We start from the raw sequence: 13,453 nt of genomic DNA, 5'->3' as shown, positions 1-13,453 counted from the left end.
CGTACACTCCATGTCAATGGTGAACATGGACCCAAGCCGAATTTTCAACATGGACGAAACAAGCTTCTCGCCCTCGAAGACAGCAAGGAAGGTTGTGGTCCACCGTATGACAAAGGTTGTTTACGCCGAGGAGTCATCTGCTGCTTCACACGTCACGATTGTCGCATGTGTGGCTGCTGATGGGGCCAAGATATCGCCGCTCTTTGTGCTGCCTGGAGACCGTGTATCTACCGATACAGAGAACCGAGGATGAACTCGCCCACAGTTGTACTTCAGAAATATAATTCAACTTGAGGTTCAATTGTGATTCAACATTAAGCCAATCACAGCTCTACCGCTCGACAGACCTTATTGGAGTAAATCTTGCAATCAAATGGGCTATTCAAAATAATCTTAGCGTTACTATGGATGAGCAATAGCTTTACAAAAAAATGTATTATAGTTGGTGCAAAACCATAGCCGCACTTACAATATGTGCACTAATAGTCGATTGTGGCACCCCTTTTCAAGATGACTTGAGCCATGCGAGTTGGCATGCTGTCCACGAGGGTCCTGAAATACGCGAGAGTGATGCGGTTCCACTCAAACTGAATTTTGCACTTCAAATCTTCGACATTGTCGAACTGGCGTCCATTTGCGTAAATGGCGCGAGCCAAACACCCCAGACATTTTCGTTTGGGTTCAAATCGGGGCTCAGAGCAAGCCAACCCATCATAAAAACATCTGCAGCTTGTAGAAACGCCATGGTATGTCTTGAAACGTGTATGGACGCGTTGTTCTGTTGGAACACGACGGATTTACCGACGTTCATTTCTCGGACGGTCGCTAGAAATGGCAACATGTAAGTCGCCAATGTCTCACAGTACTTGATGGAGTTTTGTTTGCCTTGTAGGAAGGCCAGTTCACTCTTTCCATAGTTGGAAAACGCCCCCACACCATTACACTTTGGCCACCACCGACGCTCTTGGAGTACATTTCTTGGGGGACTCGACATTCATTCGAGTAGCTTTGAAAGCCATCGAGACCATCTAAGTTCAACTTTTTTTCGTCCCAAAAGATCGTTACGAGCCACCTATCATGTTTATTAAGGTACTTAGGTGCGAAATTGGATTGTGCTTTTTTGTGGGCGGGAGTGAGCCGCGGACATTACTTTCTTTTCCGATACTTTGCAAACTTGGAGCTGCGAAGGATACGAATGATTGTAGTGTGGCTTGGTTGTGGATCTAACGTGGCAGCAATCTTCCGCGAGGGTTGTGAATTGCAAGTCGCAATATTCGCCGGATGTCGCGCCGCTTAAAACGTAGGCGACGCCCTGGCCGTTTCGTTGTTTTGGGTTGAAGTTGCTGCTTCCAAATGTTGCTTATGGCCTTTTCGCTCCTTTGCAAGGCATGGACAATCCACCGGTTGGACTTTCCAAGTGACTTGTACGCTTGGGCCTGGTCCACCTCTTGTGGGGTCAGTTTGGTTCCCCTGGGCATGGGTTGTTAGCGAATGGGTGGTTGAAACATATGTATGTCATTGGGTGTTCGTCAGCGTCATTTTAACCTATTTTACGGCTAAAACAGAGCATTATTACATGAAATATGGTGGAAAAACGCAAGTGCGGCTATAGTTTTGCACCAAGTAAAATACACGTTTTATTGTCGATTCGTTACGAATTTCCAGACCTCGTCGAATCGCATCACGCCGCCGAATCGAATCACGAATCGACGCTATTGGCTAATCTAATTTTGCGTGGATTTACAGTCAACGTTAGCAACCAACGACCCAAAAAATTCTCTATAAACTTAACAAAGTATGTAACCACAGAGGTATACGACCTTCGACAATTTATTGAATGCAAAATTATACATTTTAATGGGTAGTGTTTATCAAGAGGTCCAACTAATCACTATCACTGCCACCATCGTCGCTTTCGCTCCCCGCCGAGGACTCCTCGTCGGACTCCAGCCGATCAATTTGTTGTAAATGCTCGTGAAGCATATGCAGTGAACCTTCTGCGACTTTCACACAACCCTGGATAGCATGAGGCGTCAACTTTGCAAACGCAGCAACTAATCGAGTTTTCACCTCGGGGAACTTCGTCATGTCGGTGTATTGTCGACCAACGTCACCCTTCACGAGTGCCCAAATCATTTCAATCGGTTGCAGGTCGGAGTGGTGAGGGGGGGGTATACACAACGGTGTGGCCTCGCTCCGACGCCATTGTCATGACAACGGGCAGAACGTTGGTCTCAATGTACGCGGCTAACTTCTCCCACAAGAGACTCTTGAACTCTGTCCCAGTCACTGGGATGCCGTACATCGTGCATGCCGCGATCAACACCTCCTTGCGATGTCGGCTCTGTGGTGTATTGCTAGGACGCCCCTTGTGGTACTTGGCATTGTCCATTACTATGAGAGCGTTGGACACACGGATCTCGTCCAACTCGTCCAGAAGCCGTTGGAACCAGCCAACATAGTATGCATGGTCGAACATGCCGTGATAGTCCTTTGGTTCTTTAGCCAAGGTGGTCCCCCCAGTGAAAATATCCAGAGCCATGACACGGCTGTCCATCGTTGGCGAGTCCAGGATGGCGGCAATAAAGCACTACCGGCGCACTTTGTGCTTTTCTTTCTGTGCGACGTCCAACACGTCCGACGGGTGATACAAGCTTTGGTTGTGGCACTTGTAGTGGTGATGGACGAAGGACTCATCGGTGTACACAATGGCTGGGCGGGATGCAGAACCAACATGAGGATGCATCCGCTGAACGTACAAGTCGCGAGCAACGGTGTTCTTCTTGGACAGATGGTACGAGGATAACCCTTTCTTGTTGCCACGCTCGTACCCTTGATACTTGAGAAAGCGTTGAACCGATCGGAGGTGGAGGCTGTACACCTTCTTGTCCTCCAAGTCGAAGTCCAACACACATATCTCACGCAGGAAGATGACGATGTCCACAGCAGTTGTACGGGTCCTTGTTGCGCGTCGGCCACGAACGAATGCTTGAACCATGCTAACAACTTGCTTTGTTCTGGGGACAGTCGTGCTGTGCGTCGTGGTGTTCGATGGGGGCACAGCAACAGTTACAGAGCGCGATTGGAGGTACTCACGCCAAACCTCTTTGACAACCCCAAGCCCACGGCCAAGCAACTCTGCCACCTTCGCAGCAGCAGCCTTGGTGCCTTGACTTCGAAAATATGCGTGCAGACAGAGGATGTCCAGGCGTTCCTCACGAGTCAACGTTCTGTGTCGAGCTTCCTTGACAAAGGCAAAGCAGGATGCAATGGATGGGTTCATGAGTTTGAGATTAGAGTTATGAAGCATCATTGACCTGGCGATTCCTGTGTCTATATTTGATTTTGAGAAGATATAAAAATAGATAGGGCCTCCATTACACTTCTAAACAAAACCTCTATAAATGAATAAACAATTTTTGCCTTTTGTTATAAACCCCGGGAGGTTATAATGTTGTTGGGTGAATATTGACATACATTCCAATACTCTGATGAGAATATTTTGAAGGGTATTCACTTTCAAAGTCTATTGATTATACAGCTCGCTGCGCAATTCTATTTCTGACCTGGCATACAAATTTTCAATTGAAACGGGTATATATTCACTAAAATATAGCAAAAAGATCGCTTGTTCCTAACGTTGACTGTTAATTGGCTCTTACAGAAAGGACAAGTATAGTCAGCTAATCAGAACTCCAGCGTGATTCAATATTGATTAGACAAACCACGCGAATTTTGGAAGTTTTTAGCGAATTCACAATATCATTTTTTGTAAATACCATTGATCGTCCATAGTAATGCTAGTGTAGATTGTAATCATTTTTTAATCTGCGTCGAATGATACTAGCGGCTTCTGTAGTGGATAAAAACAAAAGTGTCAACTTGAAAATTTTGGGGTGCGGCTATAATTTTGTTCCAGACTGTAGCACAAAGTAGGGATGTACCGGTAGGGTGATTGGTTAAATACATCGTACAATACGAGAATCTTCGAAGACCAATCACAACGAAGAGTGTCTCTAATTGGCTAACGTTACATTTAAATAGGTATACCAACATGCAATTCAACAATCTGCAAATCGCAATGCCGGAGGCCAAGCGCAAGCAACGCCGATGTACACCAATGGCCAACGTAAGGAGCTCCATGCTCAGTTTCAAAGTACCAACGCGATCAATGAGGACAGAAAGGAGAAACATTTTACATTAGCCTACAGTACGTACTGTCCTTAATATTCTTGGACTTATTCGTAATATTGGACTTGTTCGTGTGCCAATCAAACCCTGGCCTAATCAAACCCAGGCCTAATATACATGATGGCCTCCTTTTTTTGAGCGTGGTACGGTGCACGTCATCTAAAAACTTCCAATTGGCCAAATCGAAGAGTGGAGGTTTTATTATTTAACGTACAATTAAACCCAAAACCAAATACGTTAAATACCGATTTCATGCGTTTTATCACTGGCATAGGGTGGCCGCTGAGACGTATCTTGATTTTTGTATGTGACTCTGATCCGTATATAATATCCGGAGGCACTGCCAAACATCCAAACGCCCATGTAAAATACCGCTTGGTTAAATATCTATTTCTGGACCAATTCATCACCAAATCTGAATCTGAGACGTAGAATTTCTTCACCACATTGAGATCTATCGATTCTATGTCTCAATTTGCTGAAATTTTGAGTAATGAATACTAACAGTATGAAATAGAAGTCAGGTAGTTTATAGATGACTCGCACCACCATACTGTACTACGTAGCGTTTTATTGTAAATACTTTTATTATTACAGTAATAACAGCATAAGCGTAGTATTTTAATACTACGCTTATTCAAATTAAAATTAGTAGTATTAAAATACTACTAAGTTTAATTTGAATAAATAAAATATACATTATTTAAATAATGCTTCGAAGTACTTCATGTATATACTAACCGTCCTGTCAACATACCGGTACCGGTATTCGACACAAGGACCGACCTTTCTCGCAGTGTGCATGTGTTTTGTCATCGATGTACTTACTCTAATAGTATATTTGTGTATATTTGTGTAACCAAGACCAGTCCAAAGTATAGCAATGTTGTTGTACTTTGTTCCTACTCTTCGACGTACATGGCGTCGACATCGTCTTCGTCGCGCTCGTGGTCGCCGGATTCAAAGTCAAAGTCGTCATACATGGCCACCGCTTGTTCCGTGAGCAGCTGCATTTGCTCTGGCGACGGCATCGGGTATCGACTTGTGTACGGCAGCAGCGCCATCTGACGCGCATTCTTGATCGCAGCCGCCAACTGGCGCTACACGACGAAGCCTTAGCCAAACTACGTCATGAGGGCTATGAACACTTACTTGTTGCTTGGCGCGGAGACCGGTAAAGCGGCGGGGCAGCATGCGGCCGGTGGGCGAGATGAACAGTCGCAGCAGGTCGACGTTCTACAGCAACTCAAAAATGTCAATCCGAGCAACGAGCGACACAAGTTGTCGTACCAGCGCCAATTCCACGGGGTCCAAGTCAGCCTTGACAAACTCGGTCCAGATCTTTTCCTTGGGGGCACGAAGTGGCTCGCGCTGGGCCTTGGGCAGCATCCAGTTCATCATTTCCGGCAAGATCAGGTCGTTGTCGTCGATATTCCAGTCCTCGTACACCTGGTCTTGGAGCGACGACACATCTTCGTCGTCGTCGTACTCGTCGTCGATGTCGTCGACGTCGTCCTCCGCCACCTCAAACGACTCCAAGTCGTTCTCCACACCCGGAATCACCAGCGTTTCCTCGTCGTCGCCGCTGCCGACACGCAGGATTTCAGGCGTGGACAAGGGAGATACATGAGACGGAGTCTCGGTACTGTCCTGGTCGACAAATTTGAGCAAGTCCGAGTCGTTGCCGGTCAACGGCGTAGTCGCGGAGTCCCCCACAACCCATCGTCCTGTGTTGGTTGGCACTTTTTCTACAATCACGTACGGTGAGCTGAAAAGCTTGCATGATGAGAGTTATGTACCGTCACTGAAGAAGCGGACAGAAGAGGCCATGAACATCGTACTGGACGGACGAAGTCGGGGCGCCGCTGCCGCCGCCACTCCGCGGCAGGCTCGAAGAAGGACACCAGTCGTCATCGCGATTTCGAAAACTCAGCGGTGGCCAACCGAGAAAGTGTTTTGAGAGGCAGCAATCCCATTGGCTGTTGAATTGGACCAATGGCATCGCTGCATTGCACCAATACTGTGTCTTTCAGTATTCTGTTTTACAGGTTACTGTTCTTCATTTGGCACTAATTTGGTATAACCTTACTTTATGGTGCCTCATGGGAATGCTACATGTTCTTCGCAACTAGTATATAGTATGCAGCGCTATATACAAGAAAGGAAGACACCGCTGTGTTGGGTTTATAGACAAATATATCAAGGCGTCCGATTGCTGGTAGACAGTTCCATTCAAGGACTTACAGTTAATATATTTACTGTTAATGTTAATCTAAATGAGCTTGATACAGTTCAAAATACCATAATGTATTGTGGATCTCGATTGGTTAGAATTCCACCAGTCAGCGATCGCCAATAGAAGAGCCATAAGTGATGCCGATGTCTTGGTATGAGCGGAAACAGATCGTGCGGCGCGACTTGGACGTGGAATGCGTCTTCCCCATGCACACGGAATCCTATGCAACCAATGACACATCCTCCATCTATGCACTCTATCGCGTGTACTCGCCAGACGGCCGTGAATGGTGCGTGTACGCTCACAACACCTCGGCGACCCATCATCGACCAGAATCATCTTCTCTCGACGATCTCGGTCATGCTCGACGGGCAACGGAACTTGAAGCCATACTAAAGGAAGTTGGCGATTCACGTCATGCTGACTTCTCGACAACTATCGATTGGGATAACCCTCCGTTGTCGAAACACGTGCAGTCAGTGGTCCATGCCACCACTGGAACCGTGTACGTCGTTTGCCCGCCAAGAAATGCATCGCTGCATGATGTACTTGTCCAGCACAGGCACTCTATACGTAATACATCGTCCAAGGTACCCCTTATATCCTCCAACCCAACGGGCAGCCAGTCTCATTACGTTCACTAGGAGGCAGACGACGATGTCGTATCTACTCGACTTTTCACCGTCTACCAGGTGCTGCTTCTCGCCATCGAATCCAGTCATGATGGCAGACCCCCCGTGGTTAAAACTCGGCCATCCGCGCTATCTCCTCATAGCTTTGTGTATATGCACGACGACCGCACCCATCTCGATCTCGCACAAGTCTGCCCTGTTGCGCTCCATGCCGCCACGTACTCTTCTCCGTCGTCGACAACGGTGACATCTAGGAAAAGCATGACCGAGCAATGGTGTGCTGGAGACATCTCAAACCTCGAATACCTCATGGCAGTCAACGCTGCAGCTGGCCGGTCGATTGTACGAACCACGACCGTATACCCTGTGATTCTTCAAGTCTGATTCACAAGTCATCTGTTCAGGCGTCCACCACTGCACATGCCGTGCTTCCTTGGGTTACCGACTTTACGTTGCCATATATCGACGACGGCACCTGTCATCATCACTTGCGGGACCTAACCATGTCCAAATTTCGCTTGACCAAGGGCGACGACCACTTGGACCTGATGTACCGCCACACGGGGCACCACATTCCTGAAAAGTACACTACAAATCAATGTAGTCTTCGGTAGCACCACCTACCTAATATGTGTTGAATGTGGTTCTAGCTTGAGCGACCTGTCCGTGGCCATCTACTTGGCGCGAGTGCTACCTCGGGCACTGCTGCAGCGCGTCGTGAGGTCGACGTTTGAACCCAGGGAATACCCGACATCGCTAGCGAAAATGGCAGCATCGTCGCCAGACGAGTGTATCCCCGAGCTCTTCCTTGACCCGAGTGTGCTAGTGTCTTGTCACGACGACATGCTGTCCCTGGACTTGCCGTCGTGGTGCAGTACGCCAGACACATGCATTGCGTACCACCGCCGCGTCCTTGAGAGTCCGTTCGTGTCGGCGCACTTGCATGCGTGGATCGATGTCACATTCGGGGTGCATCTCAGCGGCGCCAGTGCCGTTCGACACAAGAACGTTCCGCACATGGGGTTTGTCCAGGTGTTTCACCACCCGCATCCCCCCAGAACCACGTCTCAGACCACGCGACCCAATGACCACACATATACTACATCATCCCCACAACGCAACGATGTCGCAGCCACCCACGGGTTAGTCGTGGACGAAGAGTACTTTGCGCCACCAAGAAGTAGCCCCGCCGCACGACAATCATCTGGTCGCAAGGTTTGTTGCTCTTGTGTATTGTCGTTTTACCCAAAATGAGGACTTTTGTGCTGATTCTTTGCCAAATCCATCGATCGATGCTTTGTGCTGAATTTTGTATGTAAAAAATGGTGATGGGTATCACACTAATTGAAGTCACACACTAATTTGACGTTGAGGATGGTTTCCTGCAATCCGATTGGCTAAATCCTTGTGCCGATTCTTGTGTACATTTGGTTGTGTTCCATGTCGGTCCAGTTTAGATTAAACACAATAATATGAGTAGAACGATGTAATTTGCTGTATTCGTGTGTGGGATCATGATCGTGGATGACGGCATACATTGTAGGAAAAGCCACCACATCGTGGGGTGTCATTGAACGGCTTTCATGCGCGACACAAAAAGCTGCCGACGGCCAAGTCGTTTGGAGCGCGGTATGCGACAGTGTTGTCGCCTGCGTACACGTTGGACGACAGTGGAGTTGCTGGGTCGTGGTTTTCTGTCGGGTGCATCGTCGCAGAACTGTATCTCAAGCGCCCGTTGTTTTCCGGCCATTCTATCGTCGAGTTTGCACTTGGTGGGAAATTGTATGGTGAGTCGTTTTCGGTCCACAAAGCACTTCCGCAACTCGCGTCGTTGCCCACACCGATTCGAGTACGTCCTTCGTAACAAAACGCAGTGGATACATATATATTAAAATATATATTTATATATTCAGCTCGTGGGGGATATACATATATATTTGTATTCATAACAACAACACGTTCAGGGCGAATGAGTTGCTAAACCTATGTCTATCTCTCTCTACTGTACGTAGCGCGTTGTCGTCGCTCTCCTCCACCCGAATCCAGCCACGAGATCGTTGGCCGTTCAGTCGTTTAATCACCTTACAAGCGTAAATGATTAACCTCGTGGTTCTTTGAAATATCTTTAACCATCTCGGTGGCTCGTGGTTTGTAGAGCATTGGATTTCCACCGTACTTTGGCACAGTGTGGGCGTATTTAGCAAGCGTCACGTTGGACAACTGGGTCGACCACACAGTGGATCTGTGGCAGTCAAAAGACAAGTACTTTCTGCCTCGGGACGGCATCCCCTTGGTCGTGCCCACCATCCGCCGCCTCCTGGCGCGATCGACGCCGCCGCAGCAAGCCGATGCCGTGCGTCGACTGCTGCCGACATGGAGCCACGTATGGTTGGACCAACTGGCGTTTCACATGTTGATCCTCCGCCCGATCACAACTTTGTTGGATCATGTCGATGACATTGCGTTGCAAGTGAGCCTGGCTTCGTCTGTGGAAACTAGTGGTTTAGGATGGCTGCGGAATGTGTGGCACCACCTTGGCACTTCGTTCGTACTCGACCACATCCTGCCCGTGTTGTTGACATGGCTTCGAGTCGGCTCGCCTTTGCTGAAGCGAGTGGTGGCGCATACGCTGGTACGGCCGATCGTGTAGTTGTTTGTCTGGTTGCGTCCAGTTTCCCAGTCTCCTCCAACTAGAACTCTGTGTCACATTCAAAATATTGGGAATATCTACTAGTATTGTCGTTTTACCCCATATTTTGTTGACTTTAGTGCTGATTCGCCAAATCTATCGATCGATTGTTTGTACTGACGTATGGGTGTAATGGTCGTCCCGTGTCATACTAATTTCACTCACGTACTACTTCGATGTTGAATTGGTCGAAAAGTGGATTTGATTGGCTTCTTGATTCTTGATCTGGGTCTTGATTGGTCAATCGATTGTCTGCCGATTTGGTGCTGCTCATTCGATTGAAAATCCCACTCCAACTTCGAACTGACTTGGGAATATTACTAGGGGCAATGGGCCCAAGGCGATTACATGGGGCCCGTAGTGGTCGCTCACGAGGTGTTGCCGTCCGTGATCGCGCTAGGGGACCTCCCCCCCGCAGCATTGCCAAGCCCTAGTCCCGTGCACTTTTCACCCAATGGCGTCGGACTCGCCCTTGTGCACATTTGTGCCGAGCTACATCCGACGGTCCTGCACACGGTGGTGTTGCCACCACTGTATCGACGTGTCTTGAAAGGGATTCGTGTACTCGAAGATGACGATGCTTGGTCGCCCCCTGTTAGTCCTCCTCCAACTACAACTCCCTTGGTATGTTTGTTGCACTTGAATCACATGCTGCTGCCAGCCATATGTTTGGCGATGTCATATACACACACGTATACGCCTTGTGTTTTCATATAAATATCATTGTTATTCCCCCCGGATCTAGACGCCACAACACATTGACGTGTACATGACATGCAAGACAATCCGCCAACTGGTGTCGCTCTTGCCGGGGGACGTCGCTGCGTACCACATCCCTGCCACGGTCGCGTTGCTGTCGTCGTCCGTGCGGGGGGACTGGGTCGTCGTGAGTAGCCTCGTACACACGGTGCTGCGGCTCGGCCAGGTCGTGGGCACCGACGCCACGAGGTTGCACTTGTGCGCGCCGCTGCGGCTATTCCTCGTGAGGTTTCCCCACGCCCAGTTCCCGTCGTACATGACGCAGTTCCAGCACTTGGTCGGGTTTGAACACTTTGACTCGTGCCTGGGGCTGCCGTGGTCCATGTCCTCCGCCACGCCTTTCAAGCTGCCACTCCTTGCCCCCATCTCCTTCCTCCCTGTGGCGCACTTGTCGCCGGCGATGGCGCTGACGACCGAGGCGGCCTGCCAGGTCTTGGCGCGCCGTCGTCCCCCGCCCACGAGACGGAGCACACTGCCCCCCCGATGGACAACATATACCATGCCGTGGCCCCCCAAGGGACTCGTCGTGCACGAAATTAACCGAGACGCACGTACACGCCGCGTACGGGCGATGGCTGCAGATGGCGGCGGTCGATGGCTGGTTACATCAACGAGTGATGGCGTGGTCCGAGTGTGGCGGACGGCTAACATGACTATGCAGTGGCAAGAGCAATTCAAATGGCCGGTGCACACGATTTTGCCCATTGGCGTTGGGGGGCCCACCCCCGCCTTGGTGCACTACCACATGGTGCTCTGTGACGCGCAGTCCGTGTACATTGTCAACGCCCACGCCGACAACAACACGATGACGGCTCCGATATGGAAATGGAAACGACCAGCGCAACCGCTCGTGGCCGTGCATGTAGTTACTCGTTTCATTCGTACCGGTAGTTGCGGATATGTAGTAGTAGCTGTTGCTACAGCTGGCACGGTGGTGATGCACTCGATGGACAACGTGCCGTGGTACTATCCTCATTGCGAAAAACAGAATAACAAGGACCAAGATGCGGCGGCGACTGCAACACATACCGTCGATAACCTCCCTGGGATGAATGTGCTAGATCCAACATTGACGACAGAGTGGACACTAAACGGCGGCGGTTGCATATCCAGCCTCGGTGCTTTGTTTGGGTCCCTTGCCGTGGGGTCGACTACTGGCCACGTCGACGTGGTTGATCCATGGACAGGTCGAGCGCATTGCCGATGGCAACCCCATCCACTGGCCAAGGTCGTGCTCATTGCCCAAGTGTCAGACACGACGTTTGTTACTGTGGGAGCCACCGACAAGCAGGCGATTCTGTGGCGGTGGCCGTCCTGCCATCCCATCCTGTACGTGACCAACCTACCGGACGAGATTCAATCTAGTCAGGTGCTCTGTACGACGCGAAAATCCGATCAGTCGACGTGGCTAGTGGTTGGCCATGGTACGAAACTCGCCTTCCAATGCCTGTGGCCGTCGCCACCAACTCGGAGTGTCCAGATGACGTGGCAAGATCTCGTGTTACCACCACCACGACAAACCATTCAGTCGGTCGTGGTGCTGCGACACATGGTAGCCGTGGGCACCGATTCTGGTGCTGTGCACTTTTGTGTGTGAACAACACCACATAGTACCAAAGAGTTGTGTTCGTTCTGTATGTAGTATGTGCAGTTGAAATATACCAGTACTTTGCTTCGAAACAACCTTACAAGGAATACTATATCTTGAAAAACGTTAACATCGAAGTCAAGTCTGTACTACCGGTAGTATGGCGCTGTCACGACTTTGACGGCCAAAGTGCAGTCGCTCGCCCCCTCAGAATACCGACCGACATAGGTACAATGCTAAAAATGTGCGAAGGGACACGAAAAAGATCCATGATACAGCCAGAGGGACACGGTCGATATATCTTGGAGCATTCTTGATTGGCGAATTTGTCGAACGACAGAACGATAGCATGATTGCCCCCGCCAACCTTTGAAAAGCCGTCCGATATCCTTGAGAGCGGTCATATTATAAAACTACCTTTACCTCTCGCACACACACACACACCCGACCGCAAGATGGAGATTCTATCGTCGGTAGCGCGCCTTGGCATTGGCTTCCCCTTGCGTGTGGCGTCCGACTTGTCTGTGATCCCGTCCATTGCCATCATGAAGCAGAACCAGCGCCACTTTGAAATGTTCATTGGCATCTTCCACGTCGTCGTGTCATGTTTGGCCAACGCCGCGGACGTTTACGAACGCACGACCGACGCCCCCCTGTTCCTCACGACGGACCAATGGAACGGCATGCTCGACGTGCTGTGGCTGTCGTTCTTGTACCTCTTGGTCGTGCATTTGTTGTCCATCAAGAACGAAAACGTCAACATTGTGCTGCGCTACGCCGGGTTTTCCCTGGCGTGGATCCTCAAACTTAAAGACGGCCCCGCGACCCACACGTACTCGTTGCTCATGGTCCTCGCCGGCTTCTCTGCCGTCGTCCTGCGTCGAAACCTGTTTGCCGACAAGTACATGCTCCCCCTCCGCAAACGCGAAATGGCCACCAGCGTCGCCCTCGCCCTGTTTTGCACGACCATCTTCTTGTACGCGTTTGACATTCCCATCGATGGCGCGTACATTCGTGCGGCGTTCTACTGCTGCCTCGGTGCATTTTTCTACTTTGGGTGGAAGTGCGTGCCTGTTGGGGGCGACAACGGCACCTCCAAAAAATGGGATGACTGTGACGTCGTGTCGTCCGAGTTTATTTGAGTTGTTAAGTTGTTGTAAATTGTAAACGCAAGAATGTATGATGGTCGTTCATTCGTACGAATTACAGTACCAGTCGCGTTATGCTGTAAGCTTATGCTGCTTTTGTGCTGGTACCACAGGTTTGCTTGGATAGGTCACATTGAAGTTCCACAGATGGATGTGAGACCACGATGTCATCGGTGAAAGCAGCCAATCAAACCAATGTATTCAAGAAAA

The 13,453-nt window shown here is 49.7% G+C and overlaps 4 protein-coding genes across 4 annotated transcripts; 2 read left to right on the top strand and 2 right to left on the bottom strand.

The window, feature by feature from the left end:
* Positions 1-2,137: 2,137 nt before the first annotated feature.
* H257_09549 (hypothetical protein) lies at positions 2,138-3,283 on the bottom strand (the record flags this gene model as incomplete). The annotated part of the gene is made up of 2 exons (XM_009835790.1): positions 2,138-2,549; positions 2,595-3,283. 2 exons carry the CDS (start codon positions 3,281-3,283, stop codon positions 2,138-2,140), a joined length of 1,101 nt encoding a protein of 366 aa, XP_009834092.1.
* A 1,737-nt stretch (positions 3,284-5,020) lies between these two features.
* Positions 5,021-6,129, bottom strand: H257_09548 (ribosomal protein S18). Its single transcript, XM_009835789.1, has 4 exons — positions 5,991-6,129; positions 5,482-5,939; positions 5,344-5,427; positions 5,021-5,291 (listed from the first exon to the last, which is right to left on the bottom strand). Exons 1-4 carry the CDS (start codon positions 6,103-6,105, stop codon positions 5,094-5,096), a joined length of 855 nt encoding a protein of 284 aa, XP_009834091.1. The 5' UTR covers positions 6,106-6,129; the 3' UTR covers positions 5,021-5,093.
* Positions 6,130-7,320: 1,191 nt separating this feature from the next.
* Positions 7,321-12,187, top strand: H257_09547 (hypothetical protein; the record flags this gene model as incomplete). Its single annotated transcript, XM_009835788.1, has 8 exons — positions 7,321-7,401; positions 7,464-7,642; positions 7,710-8,274; positions 8,603-8,908; positions 9,072-9,149; positions 9,215-9,691; positions 10,073-10,372; positions 10,494-12,187. The coding sequence occupies 8 exons, from the start codon at positions 7,321-7,323 to the stop codon at positions 12,102-12,104; spliced, it is 3,597 nt and encodes a 1,198-aa protein (XP_009834090.1). The 3' UTR covers positions 12,105-12,187.
* Positions 12,188-12,474: 287 nt separating this feature from the next.
* H257_09546 (hypothetical protein) lies at positions 12,475-13,298 on the top strand. The gene has a single exon (XM_009835787.1). It carries the CDS (start codon positions 12,551-12,553, stop codon positions 13,235-13,237), a length of 687 nt encoding a protein of 228 aa, XP_009834089.1. The 5' UTR covers positions 12,475-12,550; the 3' UTR covers positions 13,238-13,298.
* Positions 13,299-13,453: the final 155 nt, after the last annotated feature.

This window comes from Aphanomyces astaci (assembly GCF_000520075.1).
Source record: "Aphanomyces astaci strain APO3 unplaced genomic scaffold supercont1.23, whole genome shotgun sequence".
NCBI classification, from domain to species: domain Eukaryota; phylum Oomycota; class Saprolegniomycetes; order Saprolegniales; family Verrucalvaceae; genus Aphanomyces; species Aphanomyces astaci.
This window is presented reverse-complemented; position numbering and strand designations above follow the sequence as displayed.

Bases quoted from the DNA above. Each gene is read 5' to 3' on its own strand.
- H257_09548 (XM_009835789.1), bottom strand. From the start codon at position 6,105: ATGACGACTGGTGTCCTTCTTCGAGCCTGCCGCGGAGTGGCGGCGGCA. The intron at 5,940-5,990 runs GTACATAACTCT...ACGTGATTGTAG, and splicing joins TGTCCGCTTCTTCAGTGACG to AAAAAGTGCCAACCAACACA. The intron at 5,292-5,343 runs GTAAGTGTTCAT...TTCGTCGTGTAG, and splicing joins GTCTCCGCGCCAAGCAACAA to CGCCAGTTGGCGGCTGCGAT.
- H257_09546 (XM_009835787.1), top strand. From the start codon at position 12,551: ATGGAGATTCTATCGTCGGTAGCGCGCCTTGGCATTGGCTTCCCCTTG.